This window comes from Propithecus coquereli, unplaced genomic scaffold, assembly GCF_000956105.1.
Source record: "Propithecus coquereli isolate 6110/MARCELLA unplaced genomic scaffold, Pcoq_1.0 Scaffold30, whole genome shotgun sequence".
Taxonomy (NCBI): Eukaryota; Metazoa; Chordata; class Mammalia; order Primates; family Indriidae; genus Propithecus; species Propithecus coquereli.
In genome coordinates, this window is record NW_012148619.1 from 3,452,080 (window position 1) to 3,474,505 (window position 22,426).

At 45.0% G+C, this 22,426-nt stretch overlaps 1 protein-coding gene across 1 annotated transcript in view; it reads right to left on the minus strand.

The window, feature by feature from the left end:
* KIAA1549L (KIAA1549-like ortholog) overlaps nt 1-22,426 on the minus strand; it is a 127,127-nt gene that overhangs the window by 14,163 nt on the left and 90,538 nt on the right. The window contains 2 exon segments of the mRNA XM_012649545.1: nt 122-219; nt 8,993-9,343. Coding sequence (XP_012504999.1) covers nt 122-219; nt 8,993-9,343 — 449 coding nt within the window.

Sequence of the window (22,426 nt, forward strand, 5' to 3'; positions counted from 1 at the left end):
TGATGCACCCCGAATGGGGCAGAGCATGAAGGAAATTCATCGGTGCTATTGTCAGGTCAGGGGACACAGGACGGCATCTTTCCCAAATATTCCAAACAAAGCAAAGAAAGGAATGTGTTACCGCCTGAGAGAAGTGACAGCCACAGGGCCAGTCCGGGGAGGTACAGGTGGAGGGGGCGAGCCCATGACCATCTCGGGAAGCTGGGAGAACCTGTAGGCCTGTGAAAGAAAGCAGCGAATAGAGGGAGATCTGTTAAAACCTGGTGTCATCAGCTAGCACGCTCTTCTTATGTAAGGGGAACACAAGCTTCCAGCGCCAGTGGGCCAGACCCTCCTTCCTTCCTTGGACTCTTTCCTTAGATCTTCCTTAACATGTTTCTAGCTGCCTCTTTACCTCACCTCCCACCGCTCTCCCCTTTGCAGGGGCCACTATGGTGGGTCATAGAGCCTTTCAACTGTTCTTAGAACACGCCAAGGCCTTTTCGGCCTCAGGCTTTTCTTTCCCCTGGATGGGATGCCTTCTTCCCAGTTCTTCCCGTGGCGCCTTCCTTCATTTCAACCATCCAGCCCCATATGTCCCTAGAACCCCATTTTATCTGTCCCCGTATTATTTTTCATCATGACAATGATCACTCTCTGGCATTACATTGTTGCTTGCTTATTTATTATCTGCCACCAACTAGACTGTAATAAGGGCAAGGGCTTCATTGACAGCTATATGCTCATGGCTGGAACAGTGCCTGGTATATAACAGATGATCAATAAATATTAGATGAGTGAATGAATGAATCATTGATTGTGTTTTACTTTCTCTCTCCTGGAAAGCAGGGGTAGTGGAGGAAAGCAATGGATTTGGAGCCAGGAGGGATGTGTGAAGGTCCCGATGAACAGACTTTAGGTTCGTAAGCAAGTCAAGTGACCTTTCCGGACCTCAGCATCCTCTTCTGAAACACGGACAACAATGTCTTGCTCAGAGGGCTGCCAAGAAGATCGGGTAAGTCAGTGCATGTGTGAGTATTCTGCAATTTATAAAGCACTATTCAAAGATAAAGGACTGGAACTGTCACAAAAGTGAAGACTTTTATCAGTAGGTGAAGGGATAAAAGAAAAACGGACAAAGATGGACAGGATTAAAAAGAGCCAGGCCGTAGCCTCCTTTAGCAAGAGACAATCTAGAAATGCTCTCGGAAGACAAAGCTAAACTTGTGCTTTTCATCTGCTTCTTTCTTTAGGTATCATGCCTGTCAGATCTCTTGAGGAACAAGATGATAGGACTTTAAACCTGAAGGCATCAGGATAAAAGGCAGCAGCCCAGGGAATCCATAAACAGGATTGGTTAAATTGAATGAGGTCTTCTCTCTGCAGCATTATGGCAGACTACACACTCGTAAGGGCTAACCCACTCAGTAACAACCAGGTCCCAGATAGAACATATTTCTTTTTTTTTTTTTTTTGAGACAGAGTCTCACTCTGTTGCCCAGGCTAGAGTGAGTGCCGTGGCGTCATCCTAGCTCACAGCAACCTCACACTCCTGGGCTCAAGCGATCCTACTGCCTCAGCCTCCCGAGTAGCTGGGACTACAGGCATGCGCCACCATGCCCGGCTAATTTTTTCTATATATTTTTAGCTGTCCAATTAATTTTTTTCTCTTTTTAGTAGAGACAGGGTCTCGCTCTTGCTCAGGCTGGTCTCGAACTCCTGAGCTCAAACGATCCGCCCGCCTCAGCCTCCCAGAGTGCTAGGATTACAGGCGTGAGCCACTGCGCCTGGCCAGAACATACTTCTTAATGCATTGTGAAAACTGCAAGATGTAACGGACATCTCCAGGAACTACTCCCCCATCCCCTCTCCCACACCAACAATTCAGCAAACTAAAACAAAGCCATGAGCTGAAACCAGAGGTGGAAATAGTGAGTAGTGAGCAAATACGAAAGGTTGTGTTGCCTGGAAGACAAATGCCACATTGGCAGTCAGGGAAGAGATCAAGTCTTGGGGCAGGGCAAGGTGAGGAGACAGAACCTGAGACACCCACCTCCAACCTGGAAGGGGAACAGCATCATCCCTTCCAGGGAGGGAGGGTGGTAATGCTCCCAGGGTCAGGCAGAAACAATTGTAAATCTTCTTTGGAGAACAGTGTTCCTAGAGCAGGATCTCAGGATCAGCACACATTTAAGATGAAGCAAATAGCAGCTCATAATCCGAGACCATAAACACACCAGAAAAGAGAAGTGAAAGTCAGTGGAAAAAAAAAAACAACAGATTTAGACCTTTGAGAACTTTAGAGTTCGAAATTTCTAGATATGAAACAAAAAATAACAATGTAAGAAATGTCTTTTAAAAAAAATAATTGATGAAAGATATACCATTAGGAATGATCAGGAAGATTTGAAAAAAGAACAAATAGAACTTATAGAAGTGAAAAATGATTATTAAAGTAAAACACTCGATGTAAGGTAATCAAATGACAGATTAATCATGGACGAAGAGAGAATTAATAAACTGGAAAACAGAATTGAGGAAATTACTAAGCACAAAGAGATAAGAAGAGAGATAACGTAAAAGAGAAATATAAGATACGCAGGACGGAATGAGCAGGTCTAACATGCAGCTAATGAAAGTCCCAAAGCAGAGAAGTTGGAGAATGAAGAAGAGGCAGTATTTGAAGAAGCAATGGCTAAGAATTTTCCAGAACTGATAAAATAAGCAAATTAATACTTTCAGGAAGTACGATGTATCCCAAGCAGGATAAATAAAATAAAAAACACACGTAGATACATTGTAGTGAAATGGTAGAATACCAAAGGCAAAGAGACCTTAAAAGCAAAAAGAGAGAAAAGGAATATCACCTACAAATGGAAGGCAATTAGACTGACAGGTGGCTTTTCAATCACACCCAGAAGACATGGAATGTGAAGTTCTTGGAGAAAACAACTGTCAACCCAGAAGTGTGTCAGCAATACTAACTCTCTAGAACAAGAACGAAGTAAAACATCTGCCCAGATCTCGACGTACTGACTGAGTCAGTATGGAAAGCTATGTTATGTGCTGCATTCCCATTTTTTGAGCCTCAGCAAACGATGTATACTAAGGTGGTATTCAGGGAGCCAAATCTTCAGCTCCACTAGATCCTAAGCTCCTGGGAGTTCAGTAACCATGTCTGTCTCATCATGGTACTTCTTCGTTAGAGCAGAGTGTCTTACACCTGACAGTGTTAAATAACTATTTTCTGAATGAATGTTGAGTGAATCAGGTTCTCCTGGATTAGCCATTCACCTTTATGGACATGCCATTCAGTCTCTCTGAACCCTGTTTTTTGTTTGTTTTGTTTTCCTTGTGAAATAAGGCACTGGTCTAGCTGAGGAGCTTCATTTCTTTAGCCATGCAATCATTTTTTTTTTTTTTGAGACAGAGTCTTGCTTTGTTGCCCGGGCTAGATTGAGTGCCATGGCGTCAGCCTAGCTCACAGCAACCTCAAACTCCTGGGCTCAAGTGATCCTCCTGCCTCAGCCTCCCGAGAAGCTGGGACTGCAGGCATGCACCACCATGCCTGGCTAATTTTTTCTCTCTCTCTATATTTTTAGTTGTCCAGATCATTTCTTTCTATATTTTTAGTAGAGACGGGGTCTCGCTCTTGCTCAGGCTGGTCTCGAACTCCTGACCTTGAGCGATCCACCCGCCTTGGCCTCCCAGAGTGCTAGGATCACAGGCGTGAGCCACCACGCCCAGCCCATGCAATCATTTTGACAGATTCTAACACACTAACAGATTAAAGCAGAGCTTTTCTTCTCTCCTGGTGAATTTGGCCCTTCACTCATCTGTATGATGACCCCCTGGGACCTCCCTAAACTCTGAGGTTTTGCAGAGTTTGGAAACCCTTGTCCTGGATGTCCTTCCAGCTTTACACTCCACGATTATCAATACACCAACAAGTAAGGCACTCCTTTCCCAAAATAGAGAAAAGGGTTTACAGCCCTCTTCTCTCTTCTGGCCTCTCATGCTATTCAACAGAGGAGACAGACGATCTATTTTTATCCCTGGTTCTTGGAAGGCTTATTCTGTAGTCAACACAGTTTCCCAGCCAAGAAAAGGCTTTCTATGCCTGTGCCTGTCCTTTAGCAGTTCACCAAGAGAACTGATTAAAAGTCTGAACTTCTGACAAGCACCAAGGGAATTCCCTTCTCTGGAAGATTCTGCCAGGTACAAAGCAAGGCTGCATAGGAGATCAGGCAGCTGCCTTTGGGCTGTATCCTCAGGGCCCTGGGGCAGCCACAGGGTCCACATGAAAAATAGAAGGCATCGCCAGGCACGATGGCTCATGGCTGTAATCCTAGCACTTTGGGAGGCCAAGGTGGAAGGACAGCTTGAGTCCAAGAGTTTGAGACCAGTCTGGGCAATAGCGAGACCTTGTCTCTACAAAAAAGAAAAAAAGAAAAGAAAAGAAAAAATTAAAATTAAAAAAAAAACTTAGCTAGGAGTGGTGCTGTGTGCCTAAAGTCCCAGTTACTCGGGAAGCTGAGGCAGGAGGATTGCTTGAGCCCAGGAGTTTAAGGTTGCAGTGAGCTATGATGATGCCATTGCACTCTAGCCCAGGCCACACGGTGAGACCCTATCTCAAAAAAAAAAAAAAAAGAGGCAGCCTATGCCATGGGCCAAGGGAACCTTCCTACACTGTTTCTTTCTTTCTTCCTACCTCCCCTGTGCAGGTTCCCCATGGCTTTAAGACTGCTTATCCTTGCGTTCTAGTTCCCTTTCTTGTGTATTTGGAATCTGGATCTCTGCTGGCTGCTTTGTGACGGGAATCCCTCTGGGAGCTATTGCTCAAAACTGTTGCCAGGTTCCAAGTGCCCAGTTCCATGATGGTGTCTGCGAGGTGCCTAGCCTGGCACCCAAGGAACTCAAGGACACCATCTTTGGGGTCCCTGTCCTCTGGCCAGGAAGGAGATCAGAGACTCAGAACGGAAGGTAGTCTTTGTACATAGGCTTCAGGTCTCCGAGGTTGAAGGAGACTGGGTGTGACTAGAATAGGGCACTCTTTGGGCTCAGACTTTTGGGTGTAATGTGGAAGGAAGGTGGCCATTGTCTGTTCCAAGTTCCAGTCTTGACTGCCCCTGGGTAGAAGGTGAAGAGAGTGGTTCAGGGCCATCCTCTTTAGCCATCCCGGTGGAGGGTGAGCACAGATGAGACCCACTGTGTGCTGGCCCCTTCTTGTGCATGTGTGTCCACCCAGGAGGAGGGACCCAGTAACAATAAACCCCAAGGGTAGCATCATGAGGGTGACAGGGTGCAGTTGGACAGACGGGGTAGGTGGTCTCAGGCTTTGCCTTAGTGGGGGAAAGGCCACCAACAAGCCAAAGCCAGCTCACTCTCATTAGAAGCCCTTGTCCAGTGCCAGCGAGTTGGCCCCAGGGCAGAGTGGATGCTCCAATCTTTCCATACCTGGTGGCAACACCGGGTTCCTCTGCATGGTGCCCCTTCCACGGCATCGTGCTGACCCTGAGTACACTGCGCCAGGCAGAGGAAGGTCCTCCCTGTTCATATCCAACTATAAATAACTTTACACCTTGGTGAAGGAGGTAAAATCTTCTAGAAGGATAGTTCTTATTTAGTTGAAAGCATGGGGCTTGGTAATTAAGTCTGACTACAAGGTGAAAACCCAGTACTTATCTTATCTGTCAGTTAACCAGGAGCTATTGACCAGGGCATTATCTGAGGCTTCCAAGAGAATCACAGAAGGTCCAAGCTGGAAAGAGCAAGAGACAGGCAGACCACATCTCTTACCTTAACAGATGGGGATAGTGAAGCCCAGAGAGGTAAACTGACTTGTCCAAAATCACACAAGTCAATTAAGGACACTGTCTGGCAATTCTGAGCTCAGGGTGGTGTGGTGCAGAGAATACGGGTTTTAGAATCAGAGAAATCTGGGTTTGAGTCTTGGCTTTGATCCTTACTGGCTGCTTGACCTTGAGCAACTTATTTAAATTCTCTGCACTGCTTTCTTGTTAGATAAGAAGGTAAGAGTATCATACCCTGATTTCAAAGGCTGTTTAAAGACTAATTTTATATATTAATGAAATATTTAGCACACAGTAGGTACTTGGTAAGTGCTATTCCCTTCCTTCTGAGACAGGATAATATTCTGATGTAGCACAGGTTGAGTATCCCTCATCCGAAATGTTTGAGACCAGAAGTGTTTAGGATTCTTTCTGATTCTGGAATATCTGCATTACTGGGTGAGCACCCAAAATCCCCAAATCCACAATACAAAATGCTTCAATGAGCATTTCCTTTGAGCGTCATGTCGGTGCTCAAAAAGTTTTGGATTTTAGAGCATTTCGGATTTTGGATTTGAGATGCTCAACCAGCAATTGTAGCAACCGAAATTTTTTTTCTTCCACAATTCTTTGAATCTAGGTCCCTTTCCCTGCCCCAAGCAACTAGGGCATCCCACCTTCCTACCCCAGGGAAGGAGGCACAGCAGACTGAGGGTGGCACAAGAGCCAATTCTTAGTGGGGTTTCAAAAACCAAAGCTATTGAATCGCAAGAACCTAGGATTTTGAATATCAAAAACCTAAACTTAAGTTCCAAAACACTCAAGGCCTAAGTCGGATGCCATAAACAAGGGATTTGGAAGAGGTGAGGTATATTTAGACCACTCTGCTCTGAAGAGGAAGGAGAGGAGAGTTAGAAGGGGAAAGCAAGATAGTTTAGATGTGAACGGGTCTGGAAAACGGGCCCTGTGTCCTGTGTCACCCTAGGGGAAGAGGTGTCCAATAAACAACAGGAGTTCAATAGATGTCAACTGTTGTTATCATTATTACTGTTAATTTCATCTGTAAAGATTCTAGCGGGAAAGATGGTTTAGCCCCGTTGCCTTTTTCAAAATCCCCGACTCTATCACCAATGGGAAGATGGGAAGACAGTAGGATGTTTTCATTCTACTTGGCACAGATCCATTATGGCCACTAGCAAAATTGGATTGGTCATTAGGTGTTGAGTCCAATTTCTTCATAGTTTCAAGGCATAAAATATGATCAAGAGTCTCTTAAAGTGCAGTGCAGAAATCCTAAGCTGCCACCAATAACCTTTCCCATGATACAAATGCCTTCAGCCTGGCCTAGTGCATTTAAATCACCAGCTTCCAATTATCACCCGACAGAGCTGGAAGAGCTTCCTTTTTAGAAGACAAAAAGTAATCATAGTTATCATTTTAAATTGCCACCTTTTATATTGATTTCCACATTATCATAGCACAAGGGGGCTCTGCAAGAGCTTGGGTTAAGAATCATCATTACTACTGTGTATTGTTAGCTATTTTCTCCTATCATGGAAATAGGGACCACACGTGTTATTGGCAAAGAAGGAAACCTTAATGACAAAAGAACTGCCTTGAATATCGCTCTGGTTTGATGGCCCACCTCTTTGTTGTGTTACTTCTCAGTCCTTTTCCATTATAGGTGGCTTCATTTAAAATATATATATATATTTAATGCTGATGTTTTTGCCCGTTTGGGCACAATTGCCTACCCTCAGTTATAATAAACAGAACTATCTAAGTTTTCATATGTCCCACAACGAATTTTTTAGATGGTTCGATAAACCGAGGTGTAATCGATATAGGCCGTCACGTCTTCTTGCCTGCCACTGGTTGGAAGACTTGTCCTGGTTGTCTGCGCTTTTCTCTCTAAAACCCAGATCTCATCTCAGATTCCCAGAATCTGGCACCTATACATGGCCAAAGCATTGTCTATTACAGGCTATGGTTTACAAAACTATGTCTTTTTAAAAAGATATATGTAGATGCTATCTTGATGAGCGAAATGCAAACAAAATAATTTAAATCATGGAAGCTTTTCGTCATTGGGTGCTTTCTCAAATATGGAAGTGCAATTGCTACTTAATGAAATAATCACGACTAATACTTCTATAGCATGTACCCTGTATCCGGCATTCTAGTATCTCACATACATCAACTCATTTAACCTTTATAACGACTCTAGGAGGTAGGTAGTTTTCTTACTTATTTTCACCTGTAGAGAATTCAGGTAACTTCCCCAAGTTATAAAGCCAGTAAGTGTTTGTCAACCTAAATAACTGAGAGAGAGAGGGGTTCCCTTAAAAAAATGATATTTATCTGGGAATAGGCATTGCGATGGGAATACGCATGCCATAGTCAACTATGTGCGTATTCAGGGAGAAAAAGGAAGACAAACGTTTTTAAAGGGAAAATGAGGAGGATAACATAATTGTTTTGAGATAATTATCCTTGGCTAAAAGGAGCAACAACAAGGGTGGTGCCAGTTCAAGGCTGGAAGGCAGCTGCTAGGCAGATGTCCTCACAGAAGTAGTTTTTGGTGTAAGGTTGCAACGGCCTTTGTATAAGGTTGTGATTTTTGCAGTCTTTTGTGATAGTTCTTGTTATCACGAATTTATGCATGAAAACCCTCCCTTCATGGCATTCCCCGGCCGTCAGGTTTTTTTATTTTTTTATCAACACAAGTGACTCCATTCTGATTCTGACAGCCTTCACATGGTAGAACTGGGATTCAAAGTCAAGCCACCTGGCTCAAAGCCTATGCTCCCAACCACCAGGCTACACAACCCCTTAACATGTGGTTCTGTGATGCCTTCTGGCATTTAAAATGGGTTTCATACTTGAAAGTACAGAAAACCACCAGTGCATGAAGAATGAAGTCAGCCCTTTACATGAAGGATAGTAGAAAAGGCAATTCATTCTAAACTATATTAAGTAGAAAAGGAAATTCATTCTAAAATATATTATGGTTGGACATAGGGCTTCTTGTGTGCCTTGCCCACTGAGAGTAGAAGGCTTAGGCTTTGGATCGTGGGTGGAAGATGGGATGTGAGCCCAGCCAAGTTCATCTCCAAATCCCAAAGTAGCTTATTACTGTGAGCCCCTGCTCTGGGTCTCATGTTGGAACACACTGGGCGGCCCGACATGATGGTGGCAGGTGGGTGGGATGAATGACTTACCGGCCGGGGCAGACTATACTGATACATCTCTGGGCGGTAGGTCGGCACCCACTGCACTCCAGCCCTGGGCCGCGTCATGGTCCCTGGAGCGCTGGTCACCACCTCTGAGTAGGGCAGGTGCTGGGCTGACCCGTAGGCTTCCTGGTGCCGGCTCTGGCCTGCGTGGCCCGCGGACGCCAGGCTGAAGGCCTCCTCCAGCAGCATGTGCATCTGTTGCCTGACCTCGTCGATGGAGGGCTGGGAGCTCAGTGTGGAGGTCTCCGAGTGGCCTTTCACCTGCCGAGACCTGGTATAGCCCCGGGGCTCATGAACTCGGTCAATGTTGGTTTCCTCTATGATTTCAGGCTCAGTCTGTGGGACAAAACAAAGACCATTGATCTGTTAATTAATTAACTTTCCTTCCCATTATGCTGGTCTGTAATTTACTCTAAAATGTTCACTCTGGACAGGGGCTATTATGCATCTGTGCTAATTTAAATGATATCCTATGTGCCATATCTAGGAATTCACACTACAGGGGTAGTCAGCTAGCATTTTATCAGGAAGGCCATAGTCCAGCCTTCATTGTGCACGTCAGTTGTCTATATAGTTCAACCAATGACACAGGCTTTGCTAATTGCATAACAGTCATGAGAAATGGCTTTCAATGATGAAATTAATGGCATTTTCTAAAATCTTTTAGAGACACTCTTTGCCCTTGTGCCTTTGGGTATAAGAATCTGGAATGTCCTGTAGTCTACATGCAGAGGGATGGCACTCTAGACTATAGACTAACTCTCTAAATGGTCGCGTATCCAGCCATTGATTAGGGAATCGCTGGTGGCCTGATGCCAGTTATCAGAGAGAGTGACAAAACCTGCTTCTAGATCACCAACCTCGAAGTGTGGTGTACACTCGATCAGAAGTTCTGGAGGGTGAAACCCAGCAATCCAGGCTTTAATAAAATAAACCCTCCAGGAGATCCTAATGCCTGCTCAAGTTTGAGATCCACTGATCTAGAATGTTCCCCTGCCTTTCTCCACTGAACCTTTCATTCAAGGAGCAGCTTCAGTATCTATGGGGGCAAAGAGCTAGGACGTCATCAGCTTCCAGAGCAGGCTGCGTGGACGTCTCATGCTTGCCTGCTAATGAACGCTCGCTAAGCAAGTGTCTGAGGCTTCTCTGCCACTGCTAGGTGGGCACCTGCAGGAGCTAATTCCACCGGTCTGGCATGTGCACGAGTCTCAGCGTGCAAGAACATAAAAGATACAAGGTAAGAGACTGCTAAGGTGACACTAAGGTGGATAAGAGACAGCTCAGGTGGCAGGTTACTGCGTTGCCACCGCAATGGCCAGATCTAAAAGGAGCACGGAGAAGATAAAAGGGCATTAAAGATGCTCCAACCAGGCAAGTTACTTTAACTTTTCAGTGTTTCAGTTTCTTCTTCTGCAAAATGAGGGCGATACTGCCTCAAAGGGTTTCATAAGGATTAAATAAATATACATGTAAAGATTTCATAACAGTGGCACAGGTAACAACACAATAATATTAGTTGCTGTCGTCATCATCATAATCATCATTGCGATTACTTCTATTCATTCAGCTGCATATATTTCTCACGTAATTATTATGTATAAAGCACTTGGATGTATGAAATGAGCGCAGCAAGAAAATGTCATTAGGGAACTCATTCATAAAGGGACGTCCTTCCCTCCTTAAATACCACACATGAAGGTCAGCACTGTGTTATATTTCATTTTTAAAAAAATGTATTAACTTTTCTTTGGCATCAAATTAATACAGGCTCATTAGAGAAGAAAGCAAAACTATGAAAGTATAAAAAGAATACATATTTCCTATAATCTTATCATCCAGCATTAGGACTTAGCTATAGAGTTCAAGATCAAAAGTGAGGCTCTCCATCAGCCTTCAAGTCTAGACTTATCGACAAACATCTATAATAAGTAATTTAAAATGCTGTACCATTTTTATATTACCACGAGCAAGGATAGATTATGGTATAGAATGCAAAATTACCTTTGTGATAACAAACAAGAACTCAAAGGCATTTCATGCCTGGGTGCATACCCCCAAACTCTGGGCTAGGAGACAACAGTGGAGTTCTTCTGCTATTAGAGGTTCTTTAGGGAAAGGCTTGAGGTCGCAATCTGGGACATGTACTCCCTGAAGGCCAGCAGATCTGCCTGCCTGTTGAGATTTTGCCTGGAAATATCTTCTAGGAGTGAATGCAACTCCTGATAGAAATTTTCTTCACAATGCAGAGAACATTCTGAACTGAATTTCAAAGACTGAAGGGACTTTAGGAGACTATTCAAGCTCCATTTTACAGATAAGGCGGTTGAGGCCAGAGTGGTCGAGTGACTTACTCAAAGCAATGCAGAGGCGGGTGGTGGCAGAGCCTAGAGCTCTCAGCTCCCTGTCGCAGCAGCCAGCAGCGCTCACTGCCTCTCACGCGAATTCCCCTGTCAACGCTGATTGCCACCCACACAGGGCCCTTCCTCCGCACATCCCAACCCTCCCTAATACAGAAGGGATGCTTCATGCTAAACTACACCCAGCGGAGAGATGAATGACACTGGGGTGAGCTGAGCTTTGATTTTTCCCACCCCTGAGCTGTGCTATTCATTTCTAGCCATATTGGTGGATCTATTATTATATGAATTTATAGTTGTGCCTTAGGCAGGGCAACAGAATACTTCATAGCAACATCTCCCTACTTTCCCACTGCCCCAAGAGCCCCGAGGTGGATCTGATGTTTACTATTTCTTAGACTCTGTCTGCTCTAGGAGGTGCCAAGTTCCTCCTATTATCATCATCCCTGGGGGAATCGGATATCTATTCACGAAGGGAATATTTCCCTACCCCCTGCAACATACGAGTAGTAATAAGTTTGTTCTTTAGCTTAACTGACAATTACTTGCTTCAACCCTATACTATGCCCTGGGTTGGGGGTTGTGGATACAACAATAAGATAGTGACCCAGACCTCAAGGAGCTCCCAGTCTACAGGAAGAGACAAATAACAAAAGCAGCAACAATAATAGTAGCTAACATTTATTAACTGCTCGTATGCCAGGCACTGTTCTAAGTGCTTTACACATACTGACTCTTCATCCTTGCAATAACCTACGAGGTAACAACCATGATTATTCCCCATTTACAGATGAGGAAACTGAAGTATCAAAAGATCAAATATGTTGCCCATAATTGGTGGAGCTGGGATTTGAACCCAGAAAGTTGGATTCTAGCACTCAAGCTCTTATCCACTGTACATATATAAACTGATCCATTACCATACCACAGTTGTAGGCTCTGACAGAGGGTCAAATAGATTTCTGTGATCAGGAGAACAGAAGTTAAAATAATTATTGAGATCATCTACCTCATAGATTACTAAAAGGATGGAAAACACCAATATATAAATATAAAACACTCAGAAGAATGTCTGGCACATAAGTATTTAATAAATGTTAGCTGCGATTATTATTATTATTATTGTTGTTGTTGTTACAGTTTTTTCCTCCCATAGACTGGGGGTTACTTTAGGGTTGGGTATCTTACTAATTATTGCATTCACAGCCCCCAGTGCAGAGCCCAGCTCAGAGCTGAAGCCAGTCATTGTTAAGTGCAAGAACTTAACATAGCAGGTGCTCAAATCTACTTGAGGACCTGGGACGTACCAGCCCTGTGCTGGCTCTTCCATGCGGATGACCTCACTCAGTCTCTCAGGGCCCTACACTTGTGTCCATTTTCAGATGAGAGATACCATGTCTACTGGCATAACTTTCCCTAAGCCCTTCTCCCTCACTTGCTCATTTTTGAAAATGCCTTTTGCTTTTATTTGACAGAAAGAGGAAGACAGGAACAAAGACAAACCTCCCAGTGTCGGCTGATGGTCAGCTTGGTGGGTACAATGTTGGGGCCATATCTCGACAGAGAATATATTTTTACACCTCTTTAACTTGAAAAGTTAACTTGAAAAGTTAACTTGAAAAGTTAACTTGAAAAGACATACTTGTTGCTCTGACTTCATACTCTTGAAAAGCACTGGGGAGCTATTTTTTTAAAAGCTATTTTGTATATTAATTAAGATGTACTTCAACAAAAATTCTAAAAAATTAATCAAGGAATGTCTGTTCGTGGTAGGAAATTAGAAAACACTGATAAGCAAAAGGAAGAAAATTAAAATCTACTCTAATCCTACCACCAGAAGTAACTAAAGTTAATATTTGACCCATGTCCTTCTGGATGTTCTCTATGCATAGGAAATAGGAGGAAGATTTCGAGTGCTGGAGCTTAACCCACACCCTCCTCCTGCCACAGGCCACGACAGAGAGTGCTGGCTTGGCCCAGGTCAGTTTCTCCCCTGCTCCCCTTCTAGGGAGGGCCCTCCCTGTGTGTGTGTGTGATGGAGACTAGGACAGAGGATGGGCAACGAGAGGCAGAAGAGGTGTGGGCTGCAGGATTTCCTAGTGGGATTTTCCAGAGAGGTGCAGAAGCAGCTACAGCATGTGAATGGAAGAGGAATCAAGGACATTTCAATAGTATTACTGTGCATGATATATTTGCCCTCGCATACATGAAAAATATGAGTAAAGGAGTAACTTTACTTTAAAATTACTTTTGTTGGGTTAGTTCTTTTGATTTAGATAGTCTCCTACACCGAGCTCTCTGGGTCATGGTTTTATAAACAGAACATACACACGTACATATATATATGCATATATATACATACATAAGGTTTTAAAAAAATAGGATTATATGATTTTTGAAACCTTTTTCATCCAACAATATCATAAACAAAAGTCTCTGTCAATAAATATATGTATTTATAGGGAATAACTTTAATGATTTCATGGCATTCTAATATATGGAGTTTTTAGACTATTGTACATTTAACAGTCTACTATTTTAGGTGGTTTCCCGATAACTTACTATATAAACAAATCTGGAATAAATATCCTTGTGATTAGAACTTTGTATGTAATCACAAATTTATGCTCAGGTTAAATTTCTAGAAGTAGAATTACTGGGTTAAAGGATACGCACATATTTAAGGTCTTAGGTAGTTATGGCGTATCATAACTCAGCAGCCAAGGCCACAGTATCTGGGGGACATTAAAACCATTCCTTCTCCACACCTGAACACATGGGCCCTGGTCTTGTGCTTCAGGACAGCCGCTGGATAGAGCAAGCGTCTGCAATTCTTTCAGTGTTGTTTTCAAAAGAGCAAACCAGTCCCACATATGTAGGCTGGTCCACAAGTGGCTAAGTACCCATGTGACTTCAGCTTCTCTTCAAAATACCACAGGAATAAACCTGAAAGAAATTACAGCCCTGCGGGGAACCCCAAGTATCTTCTTCCTAAAAAATATTCCAGCACAACCTAGTCCTGTTGTCTGGTCCTGGGGCACATTCTGTAGTTTTAGGTCATAACCAAAATTATTATGAAATGAGTTTCTTATCAGACAACTAATGAAAAGACAAGCTAGTGATCAGGAGAAAATATTCAGATTTGTATCCAGAATATATAATTAATTCCTATAGATGAATAACAAAAAAAAACAAACAACTCCATTTAAAAATTGGGCAAAAGACTTGAAAAGACACCTTCACAAAAGGAGATACGTAAATGCCCAATAAACACAGGGAAAGGTGCTCAGCATCCTTAGTAATAAGGGAAATCATTTCACATTCAGTGGAATGGGTAAAATTAAAAAGATTCATAACAAGAAATGCTGGCGAGGTTAAAGAGTAGAACTGTAACTACCATACCACTGGTGGGAGGGAAAATAGTGCATATACTCTGAAAATCTGACTATAGTTTCTTAAAAAGTTAAAATATACCTACTCTATGACACAGAAATTCTACTCCTACATATTTATCCAAGATAAATAAAACATATGTTAATAACATACTTATATGAAAATAGCAGGGTTTTTTTTCATACTAACTCCAAACTGGAAACAACCCATATGTCCAACAATAGGATGATGAATAAATAAATAGTACTATATTTATACAATGGGATAGTACTCAGTAATAAAAAAGAATAAACCACTGATACATGCAACAACATAGATGAATCTTGAGTGAAAGAAGTCAGACACAAAAGGGCACATTCTGAATAATTCCATTTATATGAAGTTCAAGGACAGGCAAACCTATTACGGTGAAAGAGATCAGAGAAGTGGTTGCCTATGGGGGGCAGTTGAAGACTGACTGAAAGGAAAAGTGAGGGAATTTTCTGGAGGTGATAAAAATGTCCTATATTTTTATTGGACTGGTAAGTTACAAGGGTATATACACTTTTCAAAGCTCATCAAATTGTACACTAAAGATCTGTACATTTTACCATGTATTGATTTTGCCATAATGAAAGCAACGGCATGGTTGGGGCAACATGGCTCGATGAGGATGGTCAGGGAAGGCTTCTCTAAGGAGGTGACATTTTTTTGAGACCTGAAGAAAGAGAAGGGGTTGGCCATGTGATGATCATAAAAAAGCTTATGGAAAAGCCCTGAGGTGGGAAAGAGCTTATAGTACTGGAGAAAGAAAAAGAACAGTTATGGGATAAATTACATCGCCCTCAAAATTTATATGTTGAAGTCCTAACTCCCAGTATCTCAGAATGTGGCTGTATTTGGACAAAGGTCTTTACAGATGTAACTAAGTTAAAATGAGGTCATTAGAGTGGGCCCCTAATCCAAAATGACTAACATCCTTCTAAGAAGAGGAAATTTGGACACAGACATGCACAGAGGGAAGAAGATGTGAAGAGAGGGCCATCTAGAAACCAAGGAGAGAGGCCTGGAACAGATCCTTCCCTCCTGGCCCCGAGAAGGAACCAATCCGGCCAACACCTTGACCTAGGACTTCTGGCTTCCGGACTGTGAGGATATAAATCTTTGTTGTCTGAGCCACCCAGACGGTGCCCTAGCAAACTAATACATGCACCTTCTGGCCCAAGCCCCAGTTGACTGGAGATAGGACTGGAGAGGCAGGCAGAGGCCAGATCACGCAGGGTCGTAAAGGCATGGTAAGAAGGTTGGACTGTTTTGAAAGGGCAGTGGGAAACTACTGAAGAATTTTAAGCAGGGAAGAAATGTGATTAGAATTTATGGGAAGTCAGCTAGGAGGCTCTTGCAGTAATCCAGGCACGAAGAGATGGCAGGGCCTTGGATCAGGGTGGCTGTGGACAAAGATGTGGATGAGTTCAAGATATATTTTGGAAGAGAACGGACAGGATTTGCTGATAGATTAGATGTGGGAGTGAAGAAAGGAAGGAGTCAAAGCTGAGACCCTTTACCAAGAAGAGGCCTTGTGCTACACGAGTCTCCTGGATGCTCTCTGAGCTCTCCAAGCATGGATCTTCCTCTGGGGCCTTCTGCTTGCTGTACCTTCTGCCCAGATGCCCTTCCCCTGGGGGCCTGGGGCTCTCATTGTAGGTCTCTGCTCAAAAGTCAGCTCCCTAGAGAGTGCCACCCTGGCCAAGCTATTAAGAGCGGCTTCTGTTAGTCTCCCTTGCCTTGCCCTGTGTGACACTTCTCCGTAGCATTTCTGACATTGTGCTGCACATCTTTGTACTTGGTGTTTATTGTTTGCTCCCTCTACTAAAATATAAACTCCATGAGGGCAGGGCTTTGGTCATGTTACCTGCTACAACCCACGATGGCACATAGCAGGATATTAATATTAATAAATACTCATTGAATGAATGAGTAGAAGTCAATCTTAAAAGCCTGGAGAATTTCTGCTCAAAAGTCTTCAATAAGCTGGGTGTGGTGGCTCACACCTGTAATCCTGGCACTTTGGGAGACTGAGGTGGGAGGATCGCTTGTGACCAGGAGTTCAAGACCAGCCTGGGCAATAGTGAGACCCTTCCTTGTCTCTACCAAAAAATTAGCCGGCTGTTGTGGCATGCACCTGCAGTCCCAGCTACTTGGGAGGCTGAGGCAGGAGGATCGCTTGGGCCCAGGAGTTTGAGGTGGTTGTGAGCTATGAGGACACCATTGCACTCCAGCCTGCGCAGCAGAGTGAGACTCTGTCTCAAAAGAAAAAAAAAAGGTCTTCAACAGTAAAGGACATTTCCATGTGTCTAAAATGAATTAGATAGTACTATCCAGAATGGCATCAGAGAGGAGGGACGAAGGGCTCCTATGGCCATTTCTTCTAGAATTCCTTGAGTTATGAGCCCCAAAGTACAAGGCCGTACTTTCTAGGACACACAAGTGTGTACAGCCTAACTTTGCCTCACCGTGGCACTTCATTTCTGAAACACAAGAATTTGAAGATCTTCTCCAAAACTTGCCCCAAGGCCCTGATTTTCTGCTCAGTGCCAATCACAGCACCATGACACAGGGAGGACAGATTCTGAACAAATCCTGTAACTTCATGACAAGGGCCCAAAGACCAAGTCAGGGTGTCAGCAAGATAAATTTCGAGGCCATCTGGCCACGCTAAAATCAATCTGGCTCCATGTCCGTTTTCTTTCTACCAATCAAGGTCCTATAGGCCACACAAAACAGTGCCGCTTCTCTCCAGCTAATGCCTGCTCTGGCTGTAGCAGTCCCATTGCAAGTGCTGCCTGTCACCAAGTAAGCAGAGATGTGTTTAGAAAGTTGCTTCTGGAAACCAAATGTTAGGGAGTTCTCACTTCACCATGGGGAGAAGACCATCACGGTACAGGAACAGAGAGACCTCTGCAGCAATTTCCTACTGAGCTTGCATCTCAAAAGCTTCTGCAAAGATAAAGTGAGACTGGTACCCCTCAGTACAGGCAGGGGGGTTTGAAATAATGGTTCGATGACTTCTCTTCTGCAAAGGTGTGCAAATGGAATTCTTTTAAAAAATCTCAGCAAAATTTCAAATTTCATTCTGATGGCCTTCCAATGGATGGCCCGCAATTACTCCAAGGCTATGGGACTATGAAGACAGCATGCTATTTCTGTGTTTCGGGTGAGCAGAAAAGACATTATAGGGTCTCTCGTAGACTTCTAAGCAAGGAGGGACATCCTTTCCTTTTTTTTTTTTAAATCTTCCAAAGAGTGACCCGTAATCACACCGAGACTGTGAGGACAGGACAGTCAAAGGAAGGTGCTTCAATGTTCTGAGCATCACTCAGTGTTCCCAAAGCAAAGCGTCTTCCTCCTGTAGCAGGAGTCTCTGGAGCCAGCTCCAACTTTCTGTCTTTCTGCCCCATAACCTGCTGCTCTCCACGGACTGGTGCCAATCACTGGGCAGTCACAGGATCCCATTTACCTTGAGTTACGACCACTGGCCTACCCTGTGTTTGGGACAGTGTGACCTCAGAGGTCACCTCTGGAAGCATGGCCTTGTGCTGAGGCCATGGGGAAAGGTCTTGGGCATCCTTTACAAAGCCCAGCTCCCGTCCTGTTATGCTGGAGAAAGGCACCCTTGGAGGGGTACAATCCTCTCTTTGGTGTGTGGTATAATTCAGAGCAGTTCTGAGATGTCTAAAGTGCTAGAATGGAAAAGAAAGACAAAAAAGAGTATCGCACTCTCCCTCATGGAATCCGTTAGCCAGTTATAATAGCTAATGTTCACTGCTTGTTTTCTACATGCTTTACGTAACTCGTTTCATTCTCACGACTCTACAAGGTAGGTGCGTTCGTATCCCCATTTTGCAGATGAGGAATCTAAATTGCAAACGGGTGAAGTAAGCAGCCCCAATCCACGCAGCTAGTACGCTGCCCGGCCCCAGAGGCTGTGAGCACAGCCCCACATGGTACTGCCCATGAGAACAATATATAAGCCACCGTCAGCCAATTAAAAATACCTTTAGAAACATCAACCTGAAAGTAAACCTATTAAGAATGGCTCTCCCCATGGGATGTTAATTTGCTTTTTGCTTTCGAGGTGAATCATCACCTGCTTTTTCTCATCTTCTTAGCCCAGCTGGCGCTGCAGGCAGCGAGGAGACTGGGAGGCTCTGTCCCATGAGTCAGCACTATTCCATAACAAAACAGGCTCTCCCCACCATCAACTCAAATCTGCTCTTTCAGCTCTTGAACAAAACCAGACAGAGGCACAAAACCCCTCTATGTCACTCTATCTGCCTCCAAAACACAAACCTCTAACTGTAGCTTGGGCTTCCCGAGCCCACAGTGAGTAGTAGACTGGCGTGACACCACGGTGACCTCTCCCTTTATGGAGGGCAACTCAAGATGAGAGGCTGAGCCTGCAGGGAAGAGCGACACTGAGGAGTATGCTGGGTTTGTTCCTTAAAAAGCCCAGCCACAGTGTTCCTCAAGCAGAGGGTACTGTGGTGGCCTCAGCATCGACCCCCTCCTCTCCCTGGGACTTAGCCAGGGGGTCTGAGTGGGACCAATCCTGCGCCAGCTCCATCGATGAGGCCTGACTGTGTTAAGTAAATCAGTGTCGCCCACCACTCTCCGTTGCTACCGTGATTGATAACAGGGCACGCACTTGACCTATGAGGGCTCAGTCAGAGTACAACTTATAAGCCTTGTTTCGAGGTTGGGAAGAGAGAAATTCTCTCTTGCACTGCTCAGCGCAGATGTAGGTGTAAGGCCTGGGGCCACTGCAGCCATTTCTTACTAGCGAGAGCCAAGCTGTGGATGAAGCCAATGCACAATGGACCACAGCACTTCACAATGCAGAGGAACAGGCGGCGGCCCCACCAAACCACACCTGGATTTACTGTAAAAGACACAGTCCCTGTATGTTTTAAGCCAGTTTGAGTTAAGTTGGGTTTTCTGTTACTTTCAGACATAGCCTTTTAACTGACAACCACCATTTAGACTGAACTCCAAACAGCTATGTACATTTGTCTGCAGTTCTGATAGTCAAATCCAATGTTCATATGGCTCAGAGCTACAAGCATGCCCCAGTTTTTCAAGTCTCAGCTCAGGAGTCACCTCTTCTGTTGACACACTTGTTTGTTCATTTGCCCAACAAATAGAGACACTGCATCTTCTATGTGCCAGCTCCTATTCTGAGTGCTGAGGTTTCAAGAATAAATATAATAAAACAGGACTCCTGTCCTTGAGGGGTCGAATGGGGAAATAATATAAGTAAACCAACAAATGGAAGCCAAGGGTAGGGGCTTTGATTGGGGTGAGTACTGGGAGCTCCTGGAACACAAAGGATGGGCCTCCGAGTCAGACATGGAGGCTGGGGAAGGTGCCACGGGAGGGAATGTTCCAACCAAGCTCTGAGAGCATCGCCTCAGCTGGTGGTTCTCAACCGGAGTGGGCCTGCCACTGCAGGGACATTTGGCAATGTCTGGAGACAGTTTAAATTGCCACAACTGGGAGGGGCTTCTGGCAGCTCATGGGGAGAGGCCAGGGTTGCTGCTGAACATCCCCCAATGCACAGGACAGTCCCCATTCAAAGGACTTTGCAGCCCCATCTGGCAACAGCGAGGAGGCTGAGAAGCCTTGGCCTGGATGGAGCAGGCAGGAAGGGGTGCTCCAGGCAGCGTGACGAGCATGTGCAAAGACACGGAGATGTGAACCCTCCTGACATGTTTGGGGAAGGCATTTGGGCTGGAGCCAAGGGGGCGGGTTAAAGAGTGGCACATCAGCTAGAAGGGCATGCCCGGCTGGCAGAGCAGTTGAATCCTGAGCCGGGAGCTTAGAGTCTGAGTCTTATCCCCAAAGCTGTGGGAGCTCCTGGAGGATTGAAACAAGGCCGAGTGTTTTAGGAGGATTCCCCAGGCAGCTGGCTGGCAGCTTCAGCAGCGGTGAGTAATGGGGACTCGACCAGGCAGCAGCTGTGGGACAGACAGGAAGGAACAGACCTTCAGGAGGACTCCCTTCTGCCACCAAGTTCATTGCCACCACATGCTGCGTGTGCCTCTACCTCTCTCCCCCACGAGTCTGTAATCACCTGGGGTATCCACTAGAATGAATACATCTTTCCCTTCTCCACAGAGCCTCACACAGGTAGGCGCAGTGGACTCACACGCGGGGCTTAGATGCCAATGCCAGTCGGAAGGTAAAAATCACGTAGAGTAAAACCCTCAAAAATCCCTTAAATCAGTGTTCCCCAACCTTTTTGGCACCAGGGACTGGTTTCATGGAAGACAATTTTTCCACGGACCTGGGGGCAGGGGCATGGTTTCTGGATGATTCAAGTGCATTATTACATTTACTGTTCAGTCAAACCTCTCTGCTAATGATCATCTGTATTTGTAGCTGCTCCCCAGTGCTAGCATCACCGCCTCAGCTCCACCTCCGATCACCAGGTATCAGAGTCTCAAAAGGAGCGTGCAACCTAGATCCCTCGCATGCACAGTTTGCAGCAGGGTTCACGCTCCTATGAGAATCTGATGCTGCTGCTGATCTGGCAGGAGGCAGACCTCAGGCGGTGACGTGAGTGATGGGAGCGGCTGCAAATACAGATGAAGCTTTGCTCACTCACCCGCTGCTCACCTCCTGCTGTGCAGCCCGGTTCCTAACAGGCCACGGGCCGGTACTGGTCCAAGGCCCCGGGGTTGGGGATGGCAGCCTTAAATCATCCACGTAGCACAGCACATATGGGCTTGTGTATACATCCTTATAGAATAATAGGGGAAAAGAAAGATTTAATCTGAAATGTACAATATGAACAGAATATATGTAAAAGCCATTTTTTAGCTTTATTTAAATTATTACTTTTTCCTTTTTCTTTCAGGGCCCATATTGTTGAATCAGCTTACCTTAAATGCACATTTGCTGCAGTGGTTCCACTGCATGCAGTAAATGTTTGCAGAGGAAATGAAGGGACAGCAACTCCCAAGGGGTGTTCTCATTTGTCCACTGGCCTCTGGCTCCTGCAGGGTTTGGGGGTCAGAGGTGGCCAAGGAACACGGGATTGCAACGAACTGGTGGACTCAGAGCCATATTGCTCGGGACTGGAAGACATAGTCCCCCAGCTGCTGGGCACGCTGCCAGCCACCAGCCCTCAGATGTCAGTTCTTGCTGGAAATTGCCCTTGGCTAAAGAGAGCAGCCTCACCCAAGGACACCCAATGGCTGGTCCATACTTAGAGTATGTCCCCAAACTTGGGACAATACTGCAGGGCCATCTGAACTTCAGAGCTCCCCATGGGGTCAGCTGTGGCCTTGTAGTGTCTGTACTATATCCCAACTTTTAACTCTGCCCAAAACTGCTTTCTGACCTTCCCCGAGAGGTGTTCGTACCTAGAGCATGCCGGGGACCCTGGACTGCAATGAGTGGCTACACTAGGTCGAGAGGCTAAGAGCTCTCAGAGTTGGTGGTGGAACAGCGATGCCTTGGCAGGTACCAAGAGTAGGAACAGGCAAGGTCCAGAGCACAGGGGACCAGAGAGAACGAGCAGGCGGACAGCACTGAGCACTCCTAGCAGAGGGAGGCTGTCTCCTGCCCAGTGCCTGGCGAGATCTGGACTTCACCTAAAGGCCCCCTTCACCACCAAACACTTCCACCT